Here is a 25600-nt window from a genome sequence, read left to right on the forward strand (position 1 = left end):
TCTGAAGGATAACAAATTGCCTGGAGATGGGAAGAATTGGTTTAGGCAGATTATTCTGTAAATAAGATGCAAGTGAAACAGAACCCATCTTCCTTGCCTAGATTATGACACTGGCTCCAAAACACTCTGCTCTTTGTGAAGTCCCTGATGCCTTTGAGTCGTGATGATACCAAGTCTCCCTCTCCCTAGAAAAGTATCAGAGTATTCTAAGAATGTGGATTTGAGTAACTTCAAACTGCACCTCCTTTGGGGTTATATGCTGCTAATAAACCCAGTATTTTACTATAAAGTGATTTTAAACAAGTATGATACCACACTACTGCCCCTGCCATGGCTGTGCTTTTGCAGGACTTTGTCCTGCCCGAATTCCTGGGACAGGGCAGCAGGGATAGGGACAGGAGCAGATACAGAAGCAAGGACAGGGACAGGGACGGAGATAGGGACAGGTAGAGGGGCAGAGGAAGGGCAGGCATAGCCATGCGAACGGGAACAGGTGACAAGCCGCGAACAGGGGCAGGTGCAGGGCAGGGTCAAGCCTCCGCCTCAAGGCTTGAGCCGCCCCCGCCGCCTCCCGCCCTCAGCACCGCCCACGCCCGGGGCTCCGGCGGCGCCGTGGCCGAAGGAGCCCGCGGAGGGCGGTACAGGGGTGGGCGGTACAGGTAGGGGAACTGCCCGGCCGGACTGGGGCGGGACAAGGCTGTGCCTTAGGGGAGCCCTCAGCGCCCTAAGGTCTCCCGTGCCCCAGGAGGGCCCCCCATTGTCCTTCAGGGGCTCCTCAGGGAGCTCCTTACGGGGCGCCTCAGGGGGGCCCGGAGCTCCTGAGGGACCCCTCAGGGCCTGAGGTCCGCCCGTGCCTCACAGCGCCTCAACAGCGCTTCCCAGCGCCTCAGGGGAGCTCCGCGCCCCTCGGGGAGCCCCAAGTACCTCCGGGAGCCGCTCCCCGCGGGAGCCCCTCTCTGCTCTGGGGCTTTCCCGCGCCTCAGGGCTCCCTCAGGGCTCCCTCAGCGCTCCCTCAGCGCTCCCTCAGCGCCTCGCGGCTCCCGCGCCTCAGCCCCGCCGCCCGCTCGGGCCTCAGGGGTTCCTCACGGTGCTGCTGTGTGAGGGGCAGGACCCAGCCCCGTGTCCACCGCGGCCGGGCCTGGGCTTCCGCTCATAAAACCCCTCAGGAACCTCTCAAAAAAAATGAGTAAAACCCATCTTCGGAGCCGTGGCTGCTTTTTTAAGGGCTGTGGTTCCTCACCTTTCCAACATCAGGCACAAGGGGCAGAGTGAGGGGTGCAGGGCTGAGGGTGTCAGGGAGCAGTGGGTTCCTAAGGATGCAATTTGTCTTTTCCCTTTCAGTACTAATTTACTGATATTCAGTGATAAGGTGACTGCAGAGTGGGGGAGCGTTGGAGTTCCAGGGCAAGTTCTGTCCTTCCAGTCCTGGTGAGACACTGATGCCAAAGTCTTGTACCTTGTACCTGAACAGCTGGGCTGGAATGGGTCAGCTTGGTCTGGGTGATGTTTCCTCCTCAGAAAATCAATATAAATGTTGTATGGTTTATAAAACATGTTTTCTTACATCTTTGTCTCATCTAAATCAGCTTTATTTAGTTCATAACCTCATGTTGTAATTACAACACCTTTGTCTGCTTTGATTGCATTCCAGTCCTGCTCACAGTGCCCAGGTAAAAAAAAGCAAACTACTTTGCTAAAATATTTAACACGTTAAAAATTTTGCAGGTGTATTATTTGTTTAAATATACTTTTATAGCTGTAATCTGTCCTCATTACTAAATGAAGTGCTAAATTTAGCATAAAAGCTGTCACCGTGTTCTGATCAACATGTCTTAATGACTGCCAACAAATGGAAACGTGGCTTCCACAGGAGAAAAAAAGAAAAGGCACAAAAGGTGCAAATGCAGAACAAGGCTTGATCAGCTGAGTTAATAAAAGGCTGCATTAGGTCAGGAGTTAAATCACCCTGCCGTGTTTGTGCTATTACTTTAATCCTTACTGGGGAATTTGAGTAGCTGCGGACACAGCACCGTCCCTCTGGGACCTCTTGGTGGTGTTTCCTTTCATTAACATCCCCCATTTGCAATGAGATGTGGAGATCTCCCAGCAAGTCATTTTTCAAACTAGTTAACACAGGCCTTGTTAATTCAGCTAATGGAAGTTTTTAATCAGGATTGTCAGATGGTGCTAAATCAAGCAACTCACTCAAGTGAGAAACATGGAATATCCAGTGTTATTGCCTGTACCAATCAGCTCTCCATTCTGGTAAAATGAGTATTTTCCTCTTCAATCCAGGTTTATCTATCTGAAACAATTGGGACTCTCCCTTTTTTTTTTACCTTTCAAGGTGTCCCAGAAGAATCATTCCCTTATTCTGGCCAAGACCGATGTTAGCACGTTTCCTGCTTACCCTTGCTAAGATATTAACTGCTATTGGCAGACCTCCAGTTCTTTCACATTCCCCCTTCACACTTTCTAATGGTTGTAGGAATTAACATTTGTGGTTTGGAATGTGAGAAATGCATTCTGAAGTGGCACCGACTGACACCAGGTGCACTTGTGGCCCTGAATTTCAAATACTATTGATTGTTTACCAGTGAGCAGGAGTTTTCATGCTCTGCAGGCTCAGTGCCATGGAGTACCCTTGGTTTACTTTGCTTTACCTGTCCTTCCTGGCAATTAGCTTTCAAACTCTGAGGAATTTCATTCTTACTTTAACATAGATGAGAAATAGCAGTAACTGTGCTTTCTACATGTCTCATGCCTTTTTCTTTTTCAGGGTTTAGTTACAAGTGGAAGGCAGGTCTTTGAAACACAGGATGGCTGCTCAGCAGCTACTCAAGCAAAAGAAAAAGCCTTCTAAGGTAAAAAATTAAAATATGGTGGTGCAGACAATCTTAGCTCTCGGTTTGGGACCTGGCACGCCTGTGCCTGCAGAGGCAGAAAACCTTCCTGTTGTCTGCACTGTTCTTAGTTGGATTCATTCCAATTCAGTGAGAGGCAGTGTGGGGCTCTGACATGATTTGACTCAATAAATGTAGGCTCATTAGGTGTGCACAGAGCTTTATTAGCAGGAAGAACAGCAATAAAGTAATAGAAGAACTAAATTTAGTGCAGTGTCCACTGCATTGTTCGTGGTGGCATCACGCAGTGTGTATTTACTGTAGCTCCAGGTGCTGTTTTACAGCTTGGAGTTCAAATCACTCTGTTGGCAACTCAGGCTGCTGTCAGAGCTCAAACCAGCAGCCTTTGGTACAGCAGTGGCTGCCACACCAGCCCTGGGCTTGTGTGACTCCACAATTAAAACTGCACACCTTTTTTGAGGGGTGGCTCTCTGTTAGGTGCCAGCATTGGCGCAGTGGAGGGGTGGGAATGTGATAAAGGAGAGGGCACATCCAACCAGTGCACTCTGCATCTGGGTAATGATGTCAGATCTACTGAACTCTGCCCTTAAATCATTTAATCCACCCACCTCACACATGAGTCTTCCCTACCTAGCTTAAACACCAGAGAAACCTTAAAATTTCATGTTATATTTCTAAGTTACCCTCTTCCCACCTGCTGGGACTTGTTTCTAAATATAATCTGTGTTACACTTAAGAAGGTGCTATTTCTGGCCTTGGTGTGCTTTTGCAGGAGGCAGTGCTGTTCCCTGAGAGCATCAGCACAGAGCAGCAGTCCCTGGTGCTGGTGAAAAGGCTCCTGGCCATCTCTGTGTCCTGCATAACCTACATGAGGGGGCTGTTCCCAGAGAGCTCCTATGGCACTCGCTATCTGGATGGTAACACCTGCACTTTGTGCTGAGGGCTTCTTTCTACTCACTGCATTTTATCTATCATCTTTTACCTATAATCTGCCTGATGTGTTATCTTCTGGCTGCACATGTGGGTGACTTCACTTTGGGTGGGGGTTGGCTACAGATTCTCACATCTTCTCAAGTCTGGGTGCAGACAATTTCTGACAGAGAGCATGGAACCCTGAGCTCCTGGCTTCTCTGTTGGTGTTCTCGTGGTTTAGAGTCATTCCTTGGCATTGCTAGCCCCATGAATCAGGTCTCAGAGCCAGGAGAATGACTTAAAACACAGAAAGTCTTATTAAAATTTACACTTATTTGAATGTTTTATTTTCTTTTGGATTTTTGAACCCATGAGGTTCACATTTCAAATTTTCATTGAGAGGCTGAAATTAGATTGGTCCATTTTCATAGAATTGTGGAGTGGTTTGGGTTGGATGGGACCTTTTAAAGGCCATTAAGTCCAACCCTCTGCCATGGACAGGTTCACCTTCCAGTAAACCAGGTTGCTCCAAGCCCCATCCAACCTGACCTTGAATATTTCCAGAAATGGAGCATCCACCTTTTCTGTGGGCAACCTGTGCCAGTGTTTTACCACCCTCATTATAAAAACCTGACTTACATCTAATCTAAATCATCCCTCCTTCAGTGTAAAACTGTTTCATTGTTGGGATTTGGGGTTTATTTCCATGAAAACTATCTCATATGTGCTTTGGGAATCAGAACTTTTTAAGGAAAAAAAGAACTTTGAGAACCAAACTCTTGTCACACGATTCCAAGAATTAGTGATGCTTTATGATCATTCAAGGTGTGAAATGTCCCCATGCATTCCAGTCCATTTCTGTGTTGTCCCTTATGGCATTAGTTGCCCTGAAACATGTTCACATGTACTTTGTAGATTTGGTTGAGGACACAGAAATCCCAAATTCGTTCTTGATCCCCTAACCCTGAAAAGCCACTGGTCAAATGGTCAGGTCTGTCTAGTGCCTCTTTGGTGAGGGGTGTTAACATCTGGCCTGCTCACATCTTCAAGGGCCCCTTGGTTGAATCCTAAGGTTTTATTTAATGCCCCTTTTCACCTGTAGGACAGGTGTGCCTTTTGCCATTCTGAATGCCTGGAAGCACAGGTAGAAGGAGCTGTGTGGAAAAGCTTCACAGAAAGTTTATTGTGAGCCCAGTCCTTGGGACATCACTTCACATGGATGTTGATCAAGTCTGAATGCAGAAGGGAAGGTGTTAGGGAATGCTCAAGGGTGGATGGAGAAGAGGAGGGAAGAGAGGATGAAGCTGCTGGTGTAATAAAGCTGTAACTCCATCCCTTCTTCTGGAGAGCCCAGGGCTTGTGAGGAAAGCTCTGACATTTGCAAACCCAGCAATAAGCTTGTGTCAGCCCACCTGAGACTTGGTGGAAACCCAACATTTCTGTTCAGGAAGGACCTTCAGATAAAGCTTTTACCCAAAAAAGGGAGGATGGACTGGCTTAGTTTCAGTGTTTGCCTAAGAACTGTGATAAGGATTGTAACTATGTGCTAAATCTGGTTTTGCAGACCTCTGTCTAAAAATTCTCCGAGAAGATAAAAGCTGTCTGGGATCATTGCAGATAGTCAAGTGGTAAGTGAGTAACAGCGAAACCAAGACAAGGATTGTGCTGAGTAGGAGACATCTGCCCCTGCAGTCTTCTTCTTCCTGAACTGGAAAACATCGTGCCCTGGTGCCAGGGGAGCTCCCACTGCAGCTGGGGGTGCTTGGCCCTGTGTAAGCAGGACAGAATTAGTGACTGAGATCATGTGAGTTCGAGGGCTGTGGAAGTGATGGCTGCAGTGAGGTCATGGTCAGGCCCCAGAGCACATGTGGCAGCAGAGGTGCAGAGAGAGGGTAAAGACTGTCATAAGATACTTTCTGTTGTGTTTAATTTTTTCTAGTTTCATTTTGATAGGGATTCTTGCACTTGTTTTTCAGTATGTACAATATTTTATCTCCCTCTCTAAGAACCTCACAGTTTTCTTCAGGATGTATTTCACAGTTGGCATGTTCCCAACAAGCAGAAAAACTGTCCCTGATGTGCTAGGGAGATACCTGCTGCACATCCTTTGACTCCAAGAGTAAATATCTGGCCATTGATGCTTCAAATAATATTTACTACTTTGAGAAAATCCATTGCTGTAAACTCTGCATCAGATAACAAAGATTTACAAGACCAGACATGTTCAGATTGAGCCGAGCTCTGTACAAGGCTGATGGGAAAAGAGCCATCAAAGCTCTGGCTGGGGAGCTGGAACAGAGCACTGAGCAGGAACACTCAGAGCCAGCCTTTGGCCTCCAATCCTTGTCTTTGTCAGGATTCAAGCAGGCTCTGGGCTGACAGGATAATGCCCCAGAAGTGTAAACAGTGCACAGATGCAGAAGGAAAATGCTGCCTTTGGGACTGACCTGAAAAGGACTTCACAAGTCTCAAATGTTGTTGGCTGTGTTGACCTAATTCCAGAAAAAATGCCCTTTAACCCACATCTAATGAGTATGTTTACAGATCAGGAGATAAATATTGCTGGTTAGTATTAACATGTTTTGGTTTTTTCCCTGGCAGGATTCAAGGTTGTTTTGATGCTTTGGAGAAGCAGTATGTAAGTGGTTTTTCTCACTTTTTATTAGAGTGTCCTATTTCTTCATAAAGTAAGGACAAAACTTTCCTTCCATTCCTGCTGTATTTCTGTTGTGATCTTTGATGCACCCAACAACCTTTACAGCTGTGGGACAGGGGAAAGACCCTGCCCTGAGTATGAGATTTGGGGATTTTATGCCTTGAGCTCAAATCCTGTCCACTTTCTCTGGCCTCTCCTGGCTCTCCATGGTGTGGGAACCAATTTGCAGCCTGCAATGGATTTTCCTGAATTCTGTGCTCTCCATTTGTGTTCTCTTAAGTCTGATAGAGATCCTGCCAGGCAGAGCTGAGATCTGGATCTCCTTCCTGGTTTTGTTTTCTTCAGAGAGGTTCTGTGCTTCTGCTGTCCTTCATCTCCTTTTCCCTAATCTTTCCCCTTCATCTCATGTTCTCTAACCCTCCTGGCTTTTCTCTCAGGCTCAGAATTTATCCCTTTCCCCCCCCTTAATTCACCAAATAAGGTGTGTAACTGCTTCCATGACAAAACCAGCTAGCAAGTTCTCATATTCCTTGCTGATTTTCACATCAAAACTGCCCTGCACAGGAAAAAGCACCAATTGCTGTGCTCTGTGTCTGCACTGTTCACCAGCCCAGCTCCTCCAGACCAGGTGGAGCACTGGTTGTTCTGACACTGGTTGATCTGAGTGTTCCTCAGACATCAGTGCAACTGTCAGTGTGCACAATAATTAACAGTGTTGTGAACAGTTTACTGCTTGCTGACAGCTCTAGGAGGTATTTAGCCCTTTGTTATTCATGAGAGACATAAATTAATTGTTTGACAAGGATTAAGGAAAAACTGAGGGATTTAATGCATGTTATAAGATTGTTTTTAAGGGCAGTCCCATGTGCAATTCCTTGATAGAGCATAAATTAAATACCTTTGGGGAATTTCCTAGCAGAAAGCAAATATTATCCCTTGAGTAGGGATGGGTGCTCTTGTGAAGAGTTTTAAACCAGTATTTGGGGATTTGTTTGAAAGGAGTCCCAAGGGGGATTACTGAGCATGGGGGTTTTTTTTGGGAAACTGCATCAAGCCAGGCAAACCGGCCACTAGGTGTTGCTGATGCTGTGCTGGGAAGAATCTGCGAAGAGGGTTTTAACTCCTGGTTTGTTGAGTGTATTTATTCCTTCTCCCTGTGTAGGCAGTCGGGGTTTGATAGGAATTGCTTTTCCTTGCCCGCTAAGGTTAGATGTTGATTTTGTGTTTTGTTTTGGTTTTCTCTCCTTAGCTACACGTGGCTGTCCTTGCAGTAAGTAAATGAATACAAAGTGGTTTTCTCTCCCCTCCCCTGCTTGAAAGAGATACAGAGTCAAGGTTGTGTCAACCCATTTGTACCTTTTTTAAAGAGAGGCCAAAATGTGTGTGATTTTTAATAGAGCTGTGACCTTTCTTAGATACAGTAAATGTAGAGTTCAAGGCTGCATGGAAATGTTTTGCTCAGCATGTCAGACTTCTGACTGAGGCCTTATTTGGCTCCTGAAACTCTGAGAGTGATTCCTATCATGGAAGCTGCCCTGTGCTCTCCATTTCCCCCTGCAGAGGGATCCTCCTTATTAATCTGATCCTGGAGAAACCACACACTGGTGGTTCTCACTGTTGGCCCCAGCCCCCTGCAAAGCACCAGGAGCTTTGCTCACCATCTACCCTGTGCATCATCTGAGCAGTTAAATCCCAGGCATCAATAGCTGCCTGTGAGGGCTGGAATGGGAATTAACCTCATTCCTCCAGTATTGCACACATGAGTGTCTTCACCTGTCTTTGAAGTGGTAAGTATTGACTGCAGATAGAGGAAGGCTCTTTCCCAGCCATTCCTTTCTCTGATCCCACACTAAAGACAGCACAGTCTCTGCTGTAAACTGAAAAATCCTTGTTAGTCACTGGTTCAAGTTGTCCCAGGGAGAATGTCCTCACTGTGCTTTCTTGTAACAGATTTACACCAATCCCGAGGTAAGAAAGAGTCTTAATTAATCTTTGAGGCAGCTGAAGACATGGGTGAGTACATTTGTATTCAGAGTGGAGTGGAGGCTTAAGTCCTACCCTGACATAGCTCCTTGGTGACCCCATTTCTGTTCCTGTGCCTTCAGTCCCGAGTGCCAGCTCAGTGAGCTGCACTGTGATCAAACACCCGGCTGAGGGCCCACCAGGGCCTCAGGCAGGGATGTTAGCAGATAACTAATGGGCATGTTCACAGTTTTGTTTTCTTTTCCCAAAGACAAAAAATGGGAAATTCAACATTACTCATTTGCAAACCACCTTTTTAACAGCCTTGATGAAAAGAGCTGGTTTTTCATGCAGAGAGGTGTAGGACAGAAGTCAGGAATCCCTTCAGACCTGCGTGGGTGTGTTGGGTAGTGCCTGTCCTCAGCCTCTCCGTGTTCCCTGTTGTGTTTCTGTTTGGTTTCACCTGGGGGTGTGATCCAGGAGTGAGGGTCTGCATCCACTCTGGGGATCAGGGAACAGTTTCAGACCCTTTGCATCTGAACCTGGTTCCAGTTCTGCTGTGTGGCACCTCAGAGTCTGGGGACAGAGCAGGAGCTGAGCCATGCCAAGGCTGGATTTGCAAGGAAAGCTCTGAGTTAAGAGCTCAGCTGAGCTCCTACTAATCGACCTCATTGTCTCTGGAAAAAGTGAATTATAGGCATGGAATTGGTGTACAATAGACCCTTTCTCTTGGGGGGAAGCTGTCTGTTCTTCCTAATTGTTTTATTCTTTAATTCTTTTAAATGGAAAATCATCCACTATTTTTGTCTACCTCAAAAAGAGTCCGAGACCAGTGAAGTTCAGCTATTTCCCATGCAATATTGTTCGGATTTCCCTGTGGGAAGAGTCCTCCAGGCCCTTGTCCCCATTCAGAGCATGGGGCCAGGCTTCCTTGTGGCACTGGTCACCTGTGCAGCTTCCCAGTTTTCCTTTAGCAAGGGTCGCTGGGAGGACTGGCCAGCCCTGGAGCCTTGCTAGAGACTGAAGTAGGAGAGCCAGGCCCACAGAGGAAGTGGAAGGAGGAGGCAGGAAGTTTGTAGTTTTGTTGTGATTCTTTCAGTGCTAGGTGAGATGTAGCTGTTAAGAGAATTTGCCAAATCCTGTGCAAGCAATAATAGAGTTAAAATTGTCAGCATGTCAGATTAATTCTGTGCTCTGGCAGAGAGTATGAAAGGACTCTCCAAGCTCAGGACACATCTTGTTTCTCAAAGTGATCCATTTCTGCTTCTCTCTCTTGTTACATCTCTAGACAGTCACTGAAATGTATCAATTCAAATTCAAGTACAAAAACAAGGTGCCCCAGATGGACATCAGCAGGTAAGGATTTGGGTTGATCTCTCAGGGTTACACTAAAAACTGTGTTCTTGAAGCATTAAGAAGCTGCACTTTATGATTGCCCAGAGAGGTTGTGGACTCCCCATCCCTGAAAGTCCTTAACCCTAACCCTAACCCTGGGGTCCAATCCTTGTCCAAAGCAAGGTTGGGTGGAGGAACATGGTTTACTGGAAGGTGTCTGTGCAGATGGCAGGGTGGGGAGCAACGTGAGCTTTAAAGTCATTCCAACCCAAAGCATCCTGTGATTCTGTGTTTGAGCAGGTCCAAGTCATTAAGCAGCTGTAAATCCCATCAGAGTTGAGGATATTCACCTTACAGGGTATGAACTGCTGGGAGAATGAGCTGAAATGCTCCTTCACAGCACCACGAGGCCCTCAGAGCACACCTGAGCCAAGGACAGTTGACAGAAGTGGTGCCTCATCAGGGAAGCCATGCAGAAACCAGCCCAGTTGCTGAGCTTGATGCTGTCTCAGCTAACAACAAGTGTTCTTACACTGCCACCAGGCAGCCTTGTGCTTTCAGATGAAACTTGCTCAGGTTTGAGCCCTTTCACCATGATCCTGTGCCCCAGATTTTTTTCCCTTGAGCATTTGCATACGTGTGTTCTGCTTGAGCAGCCCTGCTTGGGTGACCTGAGAGAACTTTCACTAGGCTGCCTGAGCTGATGGTGCAAAATATGTGGCAGAAAGTAGCAGCTTTTTGCCTCTTTTTGGCACTCTCTGTTAGGTGTTTAAAGCTGTGCTTAGTAGGCCATAATCCTGTGGAGCTTCAAATAAATGCTATCAAAGGCCATTTACTATAACCAAAGCAAAGAAAATTAATTAACCTGTTTTTACTTTGTTCTGCAGTTGGCACTGGTGACAGATGGATCTTGGAACCTGCCTGGACAGCAAGAGAGCTCTGCTGTCTTGTGTGCTCCTTAGGAAGCTCCTCCTCAACACTCCTGGAGTGTGCCCTTAACTGCTCTTTCTCTAAACACATGCAAATAATCTTTAACCATAAGGCAAAATTATTTTCTTTTGGGCAAATCTGAATTATCTCTGGAATGACTTTTTGGCTGTGCCCTCCATTTCTGCTTCCAAGCTGCTGTCCAGTGTCTGGACAGCACACACAGGGGAAGAGGAGATCTGGGATGTGAAGGATAATAGATAGTCCTTGAGTACTTTGGGGTTTTAATCAGCCTTACCCATTAATTCCTAGAAATAAGGACAGTCCCCACATGGAGCTTGAGTGTCCTTTCTGTCATCCAGGGAGAGGCCAAGCCATCTTCCTGTCATGCTTGAATGTGCCCTGAGGCTCCAGAGCCTGTGGCACTGGATTCCTGGGCTGTGTTTCTGTGGGGATTGGCAGTGCTGTGGCAGGCTCAGGCGTGTCCCTGCAGTCTTTAATAATCCAGAGTTCTGGAACAGATCAGGGAATTGTGTCATCTTTGCTATCAGCTCCTTCAGCTGATAATGCTGCCTTTTACACCTGCAGCAGCTGTCCTGTGCAAACTCGGAGTTAATCACTCTGGGAGAGAGGTTTTGTGAGGCTGCAGCATCACAACCAAGGGGTAAGGGGAAACTTTCTCTAAATGGTCCTTGCCTTATTCTAAACGGATTTTTGGGACTTCCTTGCCACAGATCCCACTCCTTCCAAGGTTCTGTTCCTTATCTTCTGCTTTTTGACTCCCTCCTGCATCACATTGTCTTTATGTTTTTCTCATATTGAAGTAGTGCTTGACCTGTTAATGCTGTTAATTCCTATGGACATCTCATTTCTTTTTTCCTACTGAACTTTCCTTTTGCCATTTCTGATCTGCTAATCCCACAGTTTGTAATGGTGATGGATATTCCACCTTAAGCACTGCCTGCATTTTCCTCTCACTGTATGTTTCTGAACATGCAGGATTTAATCAAGGACCACAGTGCACATCTAATACCACAGAGTTTGGACTTCATGATCTCAGAGGTCTTTTCCAACCTAAATGATGCTGTGATTCCACACCTTGGGGATTCAAGCTGTTCCATAGCCACCCCATTTTCATGACCCAAAGAAGTTCAGTTGGAAGGGGGAATTGATCTTAATCTGCTCCTTTCTGAGGGTCAGTCAGGCAGCTTTGCTCTGGGATATTCATGGGTTACTTTTTTACTGCTTTTGATGCAATTTGGGGTGATTGTGTTGGGCACCCTCCAGCCTACACACAGTGTCAGGGGTCTTCCAAAGGAGTTACACATCTTTATGACCCCTTCTCATTGAAAGTTAGGGAAGTTCAGGTCCCTTAGTCACACAGTGATTCATCTGCTTGTCTGAAGTTGGCTGGCTGCTCTGAGTTGCTCATCTCATCTACCTCAGTTTTAATCAAAGAGAAACAAACTCCTCTGGAGTGCCATTCATCCCACTCATGTCACCCATGGATCTCTGTCTGGACTGCTGGCTTGGAGCAGCCAGCTGACATTTGGATGGGTGAAGGAGGTGAGAGGAATGCCCCTTTGTCACTGCTGAAAAATGTGCCTCTGAGCTGCTTTTTCTTACATGGAATTGAGTGAGAACATGCAATTCACTTCTCTTCAAAAACTGCAGAATGGACTTGAAAATAGCCCCTGTGATGAATCGGCTTTAGATGGGATCCTCAACTCATTCCTCTCATTCCTGAAATTGCTTAGGTGAAAGGCACTTGTTTTATGGTCCTTTGATCCAATTTAATCATGTTCAAACAAGTGAGTCATGACATTTGTATAATGGTTGCCCCAGCTCCGAAGTCTGTTCAAATGTAAATGCCAGGCCTCTGAGTTTGGAGCGGGTGTTCTGCGGATGCCACCCCATCCCTGGAGCCTGTTTCACTTCCCTGTTTATCTGGAAATTACATAAAGACATTGTAGCTTTGTCACTGGTGGTTTCAGACAAGTCAGTGGGTGCTCTGTGTGTGTAATTGGATCGTGAATATTCATGACTGAGGATAACAAACCCATTATTCTTCTTCGGATTGCAGCAACCACAGGGAGTTTGTGGCTGGGCTGTGCAGCAAGGATGTCAAACGTGCCAGCAGGCTCCTGCTCAGGACCCTGTACCTGCTCATGCAGGACCTGGGGCCACTGCCCAATGACATCACCCTGAGCATGAAACTCCTCTACTACAACCATGGTAGGTGGAGAGCAGGGTGTGCCTTGGGGAAGAGTTCCATCAGTCTCTGTAATAAGTGTGAGCCCTGGGAATAAAATAAAGCATAGAAAAGCTGAGATGGGAGAAACTGTTGGCTGGCAGCGCTGAGAAATGGTGTAACACAGTAAATCTTTCTGATGCACAGGGATGGCAAATGTTCTTAGGAAAGGTTTAAAATCCATATAAGAAGTACAGCTATGTGGTGTGAAAGGGAAAAATCCTTCTTCCCTGGTTGTTTTGTTTTGTTTTTTGGGTTTTTTTGTTTTGGTTTGTTTTTTTTTGAGTTTGTTTCCTTAAGGAACAAGCAATGTCAGGTTCTGCTCCAGCACTTTAATGGTATCTCAGCATCCTAAAGAAATTTTTTCTTTGAGCTCCCTGATAACATTTGCTCAGCTAATTTTACCCTTTGCATTCTGCCCCTTCCTCCAAAAAAAAAACCCCAAAAAAACTGGAATATTTTTAGTAGTTGATGGTACTCGAAGTTGGTTCATACCTGCTCTTTCTAAATCAGACTGAGGAGAGATGGAACTCACTTTCCCTGACCTCATGGGGTTCCCTCTCCCTGTGCAGTCACTCCCAAGGATTACCAGCCCCCTGGCTTCAAGGAAGATGGCAGCCCTGGTGACCTCTTGTTTGCTGGGGATCCCATCAACCTGAAAGTGGGCTCAGTCTCCACTGATTTCCACCTCATGAAAGTCAGAGTGACAACTGAGAAGAAGAGGGTGAAGAAGGCTGACAGCAACCTGATCCAGAAGAATGGCCCTACTGAGATCTCCCACCAAGGGCTGGACTGCGAGGAGGATGAGGAGGAGGAGGAGTGCACAAAGGTATAGAAATAGCTCTATCCGATTCTCACCAGAAGAATAGAATTTATCTAGCAAAAACTTCCTAAAAAGAAACATTTTCCTTATGGATTTACCATGTGGGTGTATTTTTTAGGTTATATTATTAAGACAAAACATCATTTGTTTTACAGAATCACCCTTGTCCTGTCAGAGCAGATTCAAATGAGCATGAAGGGGACATAAGTGACACTCATCCAGGTAGAAAAACAGAAGCATCTTCTTTTTGCCTTGAAGATAAAGGTAAATGCCCAGTTTCAAAACTGAAGGAGCTTCTGCTCCTGATTGTATCTCAGCATAATGTATTCCACACAATGTCCTGGGTATGGTCTTTCAGTGCTGTTAATAACAGCAGGTTATTTAGATATTAGGGGATTAGGAATTGTTCCCTGGCAGGGTGGGCAGGCCCTGGCACAGGTGCCCAGAGCAGCTGGGGCTGCCCCTGGATCCCTGGCAGTGCCCAAGGCCAGGCTGGACATTGGGGCTGGGAGCAGCCTGGGACAGTGGGAGGTGTCCCTGCCATGGCAGGGCTGCCACTGGATTGATTTTAAGGTCCTTTCCATCCCAACCCATTCCATGATTCTGTGATTCTCTAAGTTTTGGATGAGCAAAGTTTGTCAGGCTGTTTGTGTCAGGTCAGACTGAACTGTAACAAAGGACTGGTTGATCATGCTTGGTTTGTTAACAGAAACATTTGATTTTGTATCAGTATCTTTGTACCTCTTTATCTCAGCAGTTTTTTTGAGATATGGAGGAAATGCACAGATCATCAAAACTGAGTTACATTATCTCCATGTTCAACAAAGCTCTTTTCCTTTAGATGTTACAGTTTGACTTTTGCTAATAACTTCCATGTGGGAAAAGATACATTAAAATACATGAGAAAAAAGCCTTTTCTGTGCCTTTAATCAACCCAGCCTGTGCTATACCATGCTGTTTGACCTTCGAGGCTCTGGGATCTAGCCTGTGGAACAATACCATCTAGTGACAAAATGGTAAATAGCATTCCTGGGATTGCCAGGCAGTAGGATAAAGCAGCTTCCCTGCCTGTGAAATCACCTTTGCAGGTCTTTCTCCTGCAGATTCCCCGATGACTAATAAGGAATTCACTCATCCTGCCATTTTTGTTGCTCTGGGGATTTTTACAGGATACTCCTTCTCTAAACAGTTGCCTCATCTCATGACACTGAGGCACTTTGGACACCCCTCAAATTTTATTGAAACTGTCTGAAAGGTTAATAAATATTAACCAGGGGAGATCTCCCCTCCTATCCCCCACCCCTCACACTTAGGGCATGTCTAGACATAAGCTTTGTTTTCTTAGATCCAGGTTAAAAGGGAGATTTTAATTGCTAGAGCTGCTGCAAGCTGATGTTCAGATGACACTTCATGCTGAAATCTCTCTTTCTAGGAATAAACTGCCACTGCTGGCAGTGTCTGAGAGCAAAGCTTACACAATTTCATGGGATTTCTGCCTCAGTGGTTTAGTCAGGCTTCCAGATGATTTATTTTTATTAAATTAAGCACTTTGCAGCTAATTTTGCCTTGCTGTTTGGGTTGCAGGTAGCAAGAAGAGAGGAATCAAGGAGACAGACAGGATGCCTTGCTCAAGGGCATGTCAGGAGGTGAGGAAGCTTTAGTGGTTCTGAGAAACTCCAGGCACAGGGGAATACACTGCCATGGATCATTGCATCATCAAAGATGACACCAAATTCACTAACATCAGTGCATTTACTGTGCAGGGTAACAATACATAGAGCAGCAGAGGGATGTCAACATAAACAGGAAGCATTTAGGAAGAAGCTTTCCATGATCAGGTTATTTCCTCTGCCCAGTACCGGAATTTAATTCTGTTCTCTGGAGTTAGGACCTCTGAGTAACACACACAGAGCCAATCTCTGTCCCAGCCAGCCTTGTTTACCTGTGGGTGGTTTTAGATTAAGGGTCTGAAATCACTACTCTATTTTAGGTTTGAAGGGTGTATTTTTTGCCTAATATGGTCTTCACCTCTCCCCTCTTGCTTCCAGACTTTCTTTACATGTGAGTCACAGGTACCTAATGATTCCTATCCCTTTTTGGTTACCCCTCTGGGCTAGGAAGAATTATCCCCTGGAGGTACTGATCTCTTTTTTGATGGTTGTTTGGGCAACCCAAAGAATTAGGATAGACCAGGTAGGTTGTTTCAGATAAGTAAAAAATTAATCCCACCCTGAAGGCTGGCCAGCCAAACCCTGAGTCACCATCTGAACCCAAATTCACATGCAGAGGTTTGTTCAGTGACATGGCAAATCTCTGAATACCACCAGACTTGCCACTTGATCCTCCTCCCATTCAAATTAGCTGAGAATCATGTGAGCTTGAATGGTCAGCAACTGCATCTTTACAGGATAAGTTAACGAGAGTAGGAAATTGCTACTAAAATTTTCCCCGCCTCTGTTGAAAAGAATCCCGGGGTGTCTAACCCAGACAGCAACTGCAGACTGCAGCTCACCCTGTCATTCTAAAGGCATCTGCGAGGTATTTGCCTTGACTCTGGATCTTAGAAGTGAACTTGTGTGCCTAGGCTGGTATTTTTCAAACTTTAACCACATTTTTTTTCGTGTCACATCCTCCGCTTTCCTTCTGATCATTGTTTATTCTGTCGTCTGTGAAAACAGGAGCCTTTTTTGTTTGCAACTCATGGTTGCCCCACTGATTCATGCTCTGACCTTCTTTTGGGGCTGTCACCATGGCCAGCACAGCACCAGACACCTCTCTCAGCATGTGCATTTCATTAGAATTCGGTAGCAGGAGTGAGAGTGTCTGAAGGTGGTGGAAACAGCATTAGTTGCTGAAAAATGGAAGAATCACTTTATCCATCATGTGCTTCCAAAGACTTTTAAAAAAATCCCAAGCCCTGGGAGATTCTTTTCTTAATGTATTCTTTGATGCTATTTTTAAAACCTCATAGCTTAGAAACTGGCTAATATTTCACCCCGTTTAGGGAAAAACAAAGTCAAGCCAGTAGTTAGAATCATCACTGTAAAGCCTGCACTAATAAAAATTTGACACTTTTTTCCATATGAGAGGGACTTTCCCTTCTTTTCTGAAGGAAGTGGTTAAAACAAATGACCATTGTGTATTCCATGTGAATCAGGAAGCCAAGCTGGTGGGTGAAGTTTGTCCTAAAAAATGAGGAGAAGCTGGGGTTGAAGTTTGAGTTAGGTGTTGTCTGACAGGGTCAGGTGTAGGTGAGATGGGGAGGAGCAGACCTGGTGGGGTGTGAATGTGAACACCTTGTTGCCATCCAGCCACTATTAACAGTGTTTTCCAGCTCTTGGGTTGGGGTGGGAATGCCAAAATCTGTTCTGAATGAACCAGAACAATTTAGAGTGTCACAGAAAATTGCTGTCTGCACAGGGATTTGATATTCAAGAAGTTCTGAGTTCAAAACCATTACCCACAGTCACAAGTTGCTTTTGGAAATGTGGGTGAGCACATTTCTGCTCTTCAGCTGGAGTGAATCCTTCTGATTGCTTGGTTACCAAAAATAAAAACTGGACTTGAGCTTATTGGTCATTATCTTGCTGACCTAGAGCTCTTCAGGAAAACCAGGAATGAAAGTATTAAAGGCTTATTTTTGTTTCATTGACATGGGAGAGGCAAAAGGATGTGAATCTGCCAAAAGAGAAGCAGCTCTTCCTGCCCAGTGAGAGCTGGAGCTGGCCTTTAGCAGTGGTCACAGAGAGTCTCTCACAGAGGGCTTTGCAGGTTGGGGAAAAATTTTCATGTACTCCACTGGCTTCTTATCTGCCATCTCATGATTGATGATCCTTGGGATCAAATGAGAGATTGCCCTTTCCCAGCAGAGCATCTCTGCACTTAATCATCCAGAGTTAGGCACCAGCATGTAAATGAGCTCACCTCTCCTGCTTCAGGAGCCTTCTGATTGCATCAGCCAAGGGTTTGTCCTCCTGTGCTATCTTTGTGCATCTTCCTTCTTTCCACTGGCATTTTAGGAGCTGTGAAGAGTTGGGGGAAATAGAAAATTGCTGCCCATTAGTTTAACTAATAGAAATCTGCTAGAATTGGGTCCTGCACTGGACTTGGGATTGCTTCTGAGTTCTTCAGCAAACTCTTCTATCCTCTTGTAAAGGACATCCTTGAATGTCCTTGTCCTGAAAATTGATTTTGGTCAGCTTTGTCTTCGTGTAAGCAAACATGTTGCAGTGGAATGAGTTTGGAATGGAACAGAACTAGAAGATGAGTAAAATCTGACCATGTGAACGCCTCTGCAGGCATTTATCTCCCATCAGGAAGCTGTGGGCTGAAGTTCTGGGGTGGTCCTTGGAGCACAATCTCAGTGCACAGTGAGGCAGCCGTGCAGGGAGCCCTGGCTCACCCTGAGCTGGGAATGGTGTGGCTGGATCAGCACAGCACCAGGCAGCTCTGCCTCCCAAGTTTCTGGCTTCATCAGCTGCTGCCAGACACTGCTCCTGCTGCTGGGCTGGCTGTGCTTGTAGACTGCTGTGGGACATGAGGGAGACAAGTGTTGACACTTGGCATTGTGTGGGCATCCCAGTGGGACCAGGGTGGGCTCAGGGGTTCTGCTCTGGGATCCACTGGCTGCTGTAGGCAGGCTCCTGCCATGTGGATCAGCTCTCCTGACAGGAGCTGTCTGCAGCTGAGATGTCTGGGGAGAGGTTCATACCCTGAGTGTTGTGAATCAGGGCTGCTCTAGGCCTCAGAGGACAGCCTGTCTGGCCTCCAGCTGCTGCTCCTTGTGCAGAAGACTTGGCTACCTGGCCATGTGCTCCTTCTCCAAGGGACTGTGTGGACACAGACTTTCATGGATGATGCAGTAATACCTGGCTAGTGTGCCAGGGATCAGTGTCAGTTACCCTGATAGAGACCTCAGAGCCCCTTGCAGGGCCCAAAGGGACTCCAGGAGAGCTGCAGAGGGACTTGGAATAAGGGCCTGGAGGGACAGGACACGGGGAATGGCTCCCACTGCCAGAGGGCAGGGATGGATGGGATCTTGGGAATTAGGAATTGTTCCCTGGCAGGGTGGGCAGGCCCTGGCACAGGTGCCCAGAGCAGATGGGGCTGCCCTGGATCCCTGGCAGTGCCCAAGGCCAGGCTGGATGGGGCTTGGAGCAGCCTGGGGCAGTAGAAGGTGTCCCTTGCCCATGGCAGGGGATAGAGTGAGATGAGCTTTAAGATTCCTTCCAGCCCAAACCATTCCATAGCTCCTGTGCCCTGCTGAGCTGCAGTGTTGTACACAGCTTCTTTCTGGCAGTGAAGGTCAGCACAAGTGTGTTCAACTGCAGAACAGCAGCTTGGAGATCAGGACCTTTGTTGTCTGATTTTTCCCAGGCAAACCACGTTCAGAAGTGCCATGACAGAAGGCAGTTGAAGGATGAAACCTGCCATGTGCAGAGCAATAGGAAAGCATTTTTCTGTGGCAGTGTCGTTATCTTGAACTTTCACAGAAGAGAAAAAAAACAGCAAGGTTTATCTCTGTCTGTCTATCAAGAGAGTGTATCTGATCAGAAGTTCCCAGAACATTTTCTCCTCCAAACCAGCTGAAGCTACACAGACCCAAGCAATGAAGAGAGAAAGATTCAGAGATGAGCTTGCCTCTCCTTCCTGTGAGCTCAGGCCATGCTGGGAGGAATGAGACAGGGAGGTCAGGAAATTCCTGGCTTCTCTCAGTCCACGTCAGATCCTTAGCTGTATCTTGGGGCCATTCATCCCTTCCATGAGTTATCCCTGTCTAGTGTGCAGGAAACAGTTTCCTAGTGATCTCTGCATGCAGAGGTGAGGCCTGTCACCCCACAGATCCAGGGAGATTTAACCCTTGCACCCTCAGATTCCCTGGCAGCTCCCACAGGGACATCTGCGGGAAGATGTGGCGCTTCCGTGCTGGCTGCCACTCCATGTGTTCATGCTGTGCATTCTAGCAGCCAGACCCTCTGGAGAAATCCACATAAATTAAGGTTGTACACATCTAATATCCCATGAGGGCCTGCTGGGTAGCAGCCTCATAGGCAGAAAGAGTGTCCATTGTCCTTTTCCCCTCAGTTACAGAGTTGGAATCAGGATTCTGGGAAGTGATTGTGATCCAGCAATGAGAATGTCCCTCACAGAAGTGGACAGTGTGATTGAGGGCCCTGGAGGAGATTAGCAGGAGAGGTGTTGGTAATTTTGTCTTCTAACATAAATTTTTGAAGCTGGAATTTTGGAATTTTTGAATTCTGGAAAAATCTGTTCATTAATCCTTTAAAAGCTACAAGATACACGAGGTGCAGAACAGGGTGTGAGACAAGAGAGTGGCACTGAATGACAAAGGTTTATCAAGAGCTGAGGAAAAGGAAGAGGACTGGTGATAGTCAGTGATGTGTTGGCGTGGTTTCCTGGGCACAAAAACGTGGCAGCTTTCCACAGCAGCACCACACTGAGGGTCTCTCATTGTTCCACCTGCATAAGTTGGCTTTCACAGTAACCAGCATGATCCTCCTGCACAGATGGAAATCAGGAGGGATTCCACTGATGTCAGTGTGACCATGGTACTGGAAACTGATGGGAACCCAGTGCTGGGGTTTAACCACAGAGCCACCCCTGCACAGCCACCGGGGTCAGCAGGGCCAACCAACCTGCTCAGAGCACAGGGAGAGGGAGAGCGTTCCTTGGGACCTGCTCCTCTCAGGTGGTGAGTATCTGCAAGGAAGGAGGCTCCACAACCTCCCTGGCTGACTTTCACCACTACTTCGTTGCCCTCACATTAAAAAAATTAAAAGTTTGTCCGTATGTTTAAATGGAATTTCTTGTATTTCCCTGGAAGTGCTCAAGGCCAGGTTAGATGGGCTGTGGAGCAACCTGGGCTAGTGGAAAGTGTCCCTGCTCATGACAAGGGAGTGGAATGAGATGAGCTCTAAGATCCCTTCCAACACAAACCATTCTGGGAATCTGTGATTCTGTGGTTTCAGTTTGTGTCCATCTCCTCTCATCCTTCCACTGACACCATGATGTGTCCTGTGACCCTGGGATTTTGCTGTGCTTCGGAGCACGGAGCAGCCAGCTGTCAGTGAGCAGGCAGGAATTAGGTCTTAGGGGACCAATCTGAAGAGTCACCAGGTTGATTTTTGGAAGTGACAAGAGTTTGTTGTGCTGTTGAGTCAGTGGTAGCTGCAGTTGAAATCACAGGATGCCTCAGGTCACTCTGATTAACATCCCTGATGATGAAAGTCCTCCACACAAACTGTTGTCCTGACACCTGAGGGTCACTCTGCCTTATTTCAGCAGCTCACTCTTGTATCTCAGCCCTTATTCTTCCAGCTTGCTCGATGGAACTGCACTTCTTTTGACATTCATGTGCTTGTGAATTTGTGGGGATAGTTACAAGGTACCAAACAAAACCCTCCGTGTCCTGGACAAAGGGAACTCTTCTGAGGACATAAAATCTGCCAAGTGCCAAACCCCAGCATGGGGCAGCCCAGGGACAAAGAGGGACACAGCCGAATGCTCTTGTGCAATTTTAGCTGTTCTGCATAGGATGCCTTGGGAAGCAAAACACATGTCAGGAGAGCTGTAAATCTTCTTCAATTTATGCTGGGAATTTTTGGCTGGAATATGTGGGGACACTGGGGATTGCAAACTGCAGAGCACAAAAACCGGGTCCTGATTGTGTCTATCTAAGAATAGCAGTGTGGCTGTGGTCTGCTCACTCTGCTTCGTCCACCCGTCTGCCTTGGGAAGGCTTTAATCTAAGTCTAATCTATTTTTAGCCTGATATCTTCTCCAGACAACTTGCAGCTGTCCTGTGAGTTTTATGCCAGAAATTAGTAACACTTGTATGATTCACAAGTTAGCTGCAGTTCTACAGGAAAACTCCTGTGGCAAAATATTGCTTTTTTACACGTAGTAAAACAGGAGATTCACACTCACTGATATGACCCAGACCCTGAACTCTGCCTTGGACTCAGAGTCAGGAGGTCATGGAGCTGCTGCTGCCTTTGCTGCTTGCTCTGGGCTTGTCCCACCTGTCAGCATGGTCCCTTTTTGGGGTGAAGGTGCAAGGGGCTGCACTTTGTCCTACCTGCTTCTACAGCTCCTGGCTCATCCGTGGGGCTGAGGTTGTGTATGAGGAAATGCAAGATTCTCAGAACCCAAGTTCTGACATCAGTTATTCAAGTGAAGCATCCCAGTACGTGGGAAAAATTAGAATTAATTAACTTCTGGAGGCTTTGATTGTATGTTTAATCAATGGGAGGGATTTCCTGCTTCTCACCACACCGTTGAAGAGGTTTACTTTCTGCTTCAAGTCAAATAAGCGTATGTCGGGTCTGACTTAATCCCCTTTAGAGCAGCATTTCTGGGGAAGAGGCTGGAGTGTTTGGTTAAGGATGGGAGCTGAAGTTGGACTTGGGGTCTGTTCCTGGCTCCAAGCTCCTACGTGAGCTTGGGCAGGGACGGGCCAGGACACGTTGGCTGCAGTGAAATACCTCTCACTGTTGACATCTGATTCATTGAATGGGTGAATAGTGCTTCTCTAGAGCCCTCCATGGCTTCCTTGGATGTTTTCACTCCTCATCTCAGGTTCCTGCGAGGTGCTCGTGCTGCCTGTGGTAAAGGGCAGGAGAACTGGGGGGAGCTGGAGTGCAAGCAGCTGCTCATCGTGGCTATTTCTCCACCTTACAAGTATCCCATCCATGCAGGAAATTCTGGAGGAATAGCAAAGGGGTAAAACCTTGACTGAGTAGCTTTGTGGGCTGTGGAAGATCCATTCCTCAGGAAATTAAAGCACCAGCTCTAGCTAGGTTTAAACAGAAGGAGAGCTGCCTCATCCAGGTGATGGAGCTGGGAGACTGGGAATTGTGCCCCTGCTTTGTTGTGTGGCCAGCAAAACAGGGTACAAACCCTGCAGCTGTGTTAGCACTGCAGAGGTTTGGATGCAGGGTTTCCTTCTCTGGGCCCTTCACTTCAAAAATAGAAGGAAGCAGACGGGTTAAAACAATGTTAGGGAGAGGAAAATAAATAGCTGCCAAAAATGCCAGTTGGAGCAGCTGAATATCAGGTGAGGAGCTGTAACACATGGCTCTGTCCTCAAGCAAACACACCTTGGGCAGCCTTGGAAAGCTCTGTCAGCCTGACTGTGCAGGGTGAGGGAGAACCTGCCCAGCCCACTTTGGCACATTCTTGTTTTCTCTGCTTTTAGGGAAAGGAAATTGTACTTTTGCATTAAGCAACATTGTATGGCTCATAATGAAGAGGAGGGAAGAAAAACAAATTGAAACATGATAGAGGGGTGAAGGGAGGCTGTTGCAAAGTATTTTGCTGTTAATCCCTAATCAGAGCTATTTCACACATTAGAAAGCCCATTGCTATGCAGAGATTGCCGAAGCCTCATTCCAAGGTCAGATGGAAAGCCAGCCTTGGTGACGTGAGTGGGGAATTCTATAATGACCACATCTTGTAATCTGGAGACCTTGTGCTCATCCCCGGGATGTGTTCTGGAGCAGCTCTTCATTAACTCTTTGTGCTTGCCCTGCTGCAGTTCCGGGGCTCCTGGTGCCTTGCAGTGACACTAGAGGGAGGTACTCCTGTTTGGGAGCAGCAGTTCTCTTAGCACTCCTTTCCCTCGCCGTTCACCTCGCTGTCATCCAAGTGAACTTTGTTTTGGAGGAGAAGCTCTGTGCTGTGGTGTGTCCCCTCAGCTCAGCTCCAGTGAGAGAGGCCACATTGCCAGACTGTGCTTTGTCCCTTCTGGGTGGGCGACAGCACACATTGCTCTCAGCAGCTCCAGATTATTATTGTAGAAATGCAAATATGTGACATGATAAGGAGGATAAGTGAGTTTGTCCCCTGGCACAGCCAACACTTCAGCTGTCGTCCTGGTTGGCCATCTCCCTGTGGTCTGTCTGAAGTGTCTGTTCCATTGACTCACTTATATTCTCACATATATTTATCTGTGTTTTTTAACCTCTTGGGTCGCAGGCTCAGAGTATTTCTGGGAGAGGTTTGTGTCTTTCTAGAGGGAAGTTAAGCCTTTTGGGAAAAAGTTTGCTTGGCTTAGTTATTTTTCACAGACTCACAGGTAGTTTTGAAGCCTGAGATTGACCAGCTCACACTGAATTCCTTGATCTACAAACAGAGGGACTGTGTGTCTTCCCCTGAAAAGCTGTGACAAATTTCACTTAAGTGCCTCCTGTTTTTCCATATGTTATGATTATCTGAGGTTGGTTGAGAAACAAATGCCCTGTCAGCTATTATATTCCTCAAGCATCTCCTTGCTCCTGCTATTTTCCGACAGTGATGGGGAGATGGGTCCTGTCCCCTTGCCACCATATCCATTCCCTGTCCCTGAAGCTGAACCTGTTGCTTGCACAACTGTTACATTCCCAGCTCCATCCAGTACTCCAGTTTTGATTCCTTGCCTAATTGCTTTTCTGGAGAACAGGATCACACTGAGCAAAGCCAGGAGGATCCAGGCATACACATGACACTTTTGGAAGCTGTACTTTTTAACTCATGTTGCAGGAGCGTGCCCTGTGAGAATGATCCCTGTTTCTGATGGTTCTTACAGATAAACCTCCTGAACCTTGCCTTCAGCCAGGAAGAGGTAATAGGACCTGAGAAGAAAAGGAAGGTCAGTGAACCAGAGCAGCTGCCTCTGAACGGCAGGAAATTATGTTCGTTCTGACACACAATACATTTGGAAGGTGTGAGTTTGCATTGTCATCTGACTGGTACAGACCAATGTTTAACTCTTCCCCATCCCACGTGTATTTCTACATGTTTATTTGTCTCCTGAAAACTCTGGATTGCCAAGAGACAGCAAGCACCAGAACTGCCATGGCATTGCCAACCAGCTGCACTTGTTTGATGTTCTTAAGCTGAGAAGTTACCATTCCACATGAACGGTGTCTGTGTGCTTCTTTCTTCCTCTTTCCCTCACACCCCCTGCCCCTCCCTGGATAAGTCCCCTCCTCTGGGGCTGGACTGTCCTGTCACCCTGATTTAAGGCATTATTTCCAGATGAACTCTGAGGTATCAATGCCAGCAGGCAGCATTTCTCATGATCCACCACACTGTGCTTAACTGCATCCTTTCTGCTGTTTCCTGGAGCTTAGATTTTTTTTTTTCAAAGAAGGGGTCTTATCTCTATTGAGTGCAGAGATAAACTAATCTGTACACATTTTCTGCCAGTGCTGGATATTTAGATTTTTCTTCTGACTCTGCAAGTAGTGTTGCCATGACTGTATTATCAGCTTATTTCTAAGTCAGCACCCCATCATGTGCCGAGGGGCTCAGCAGTTGTGTGATATAAACTGTGTTGCAAAATACCCAGTTTAGAACCTGCTGTGAGAAAGGTACCTGGTGGCTGCAAATACAGGTAAGGAGAGCAGCACATGACAGGTATCTGATCCATAGAGTCTGGAGCTCTCATCTGCTGTGGCAGTATCTAAGACTGGCTGCAGACATCAGGGCCCTTCCTTCCTGCTGGAACAGTGATCTTTCCTTACCTAAAGCTGCCAGGAGATGGGATTGATGCATCTCCCTTCTGTTTTGACTCTGCTTGGCCAGAAAGTTGAAAAGCCTGAGTTGAAAGCCAAGGCTGGACCTGCCTGACTGAGCAGAGGTAATGCCCAGACTGAGCCCCCTGAGATGTTCAGCCACCCTCCTTCTCCAGGCAGTGCAGTGTTGGATTGCAATCCTAAAGCCAATCCTACAGATCACAGCAAACAGACCCTGCCTGTCCCTGAGTCCCCCGCAGTGTCTGGCAGGTTCCATGGCCTAATACCTATTTCACAAAACCTGCAGAGCACCAGAATTCTCCATTTTATCCTCACTTTCACTCCATGTTCTCA

General features: G+C 46.7%; 1 protein-coding gene across 4 annotated transcripts; it reads left to right on the forward strand.

Moving 5' to 3' along the window:
- Positions 1–641: 641 nt before the first annotated feature.
- HORMAD2 (HORMA domain containing 2) lies at positions 642–24650 on the forward strand. 4 transcript variants are annotated; one of them, XM_054516762.1, is made up of 13 exons: positions 642–659; positions 2780–2864; positions 3637–3781; positions 5341–5404; positions 6378–6414; positions 7682–7702; positions 8383–8400; positions 9683–9750; positions 12740–12891; positions 13480–13736; positions 13886–13994; positions 15315–15376; positions 24316–24650. In XM_054516762.1, exons 2-13 carry the CDS (start codon positions 2820–2822, stop codon positions 24430–24432), a joined length of 1095 nt encoding a protein of 364 aa, XP_054372737.1. In that variant the 5' UTR covers positions 642–659; positions 2780–2819; the 3' UTR covers positions 24433–24650. The 4 variants fall into 4 exon arrangements, with proteins under 4 accessions (XP_054372737.1, XP_054372736.1, XP_054372738.1 ...); XM_054516761.1 differs by lacking the exon at positions 642–659 and adding an exon at positions 1394–1428; XM_054516763.1 differs by lacking the exon at positions 642–659 and adding an exon at positions 1394–1428 and having other exon boundaries at positions 13886–13952.
- The last annotated feature ends 950 nt before the right edge of the window (positions 24651–25600 follow it).

Source organism: Molothrus ater, chromosome 18 (genome assembly GCF_012460135.2).
Source record: "Molothrus ater isolate BHLD 08-10-18 breed brown headed cowbird chromosome 18, BPBGC_Mater_1.1, whole genome shotgun sequence".
In the NCBI taxonomy this organism is placed as follows: domain Eukaryota; kingdom Metazoa; phylum Chordata; class Aves; order Passeriformes; family Icteridae; genus Molothrus; species Molothrus ater.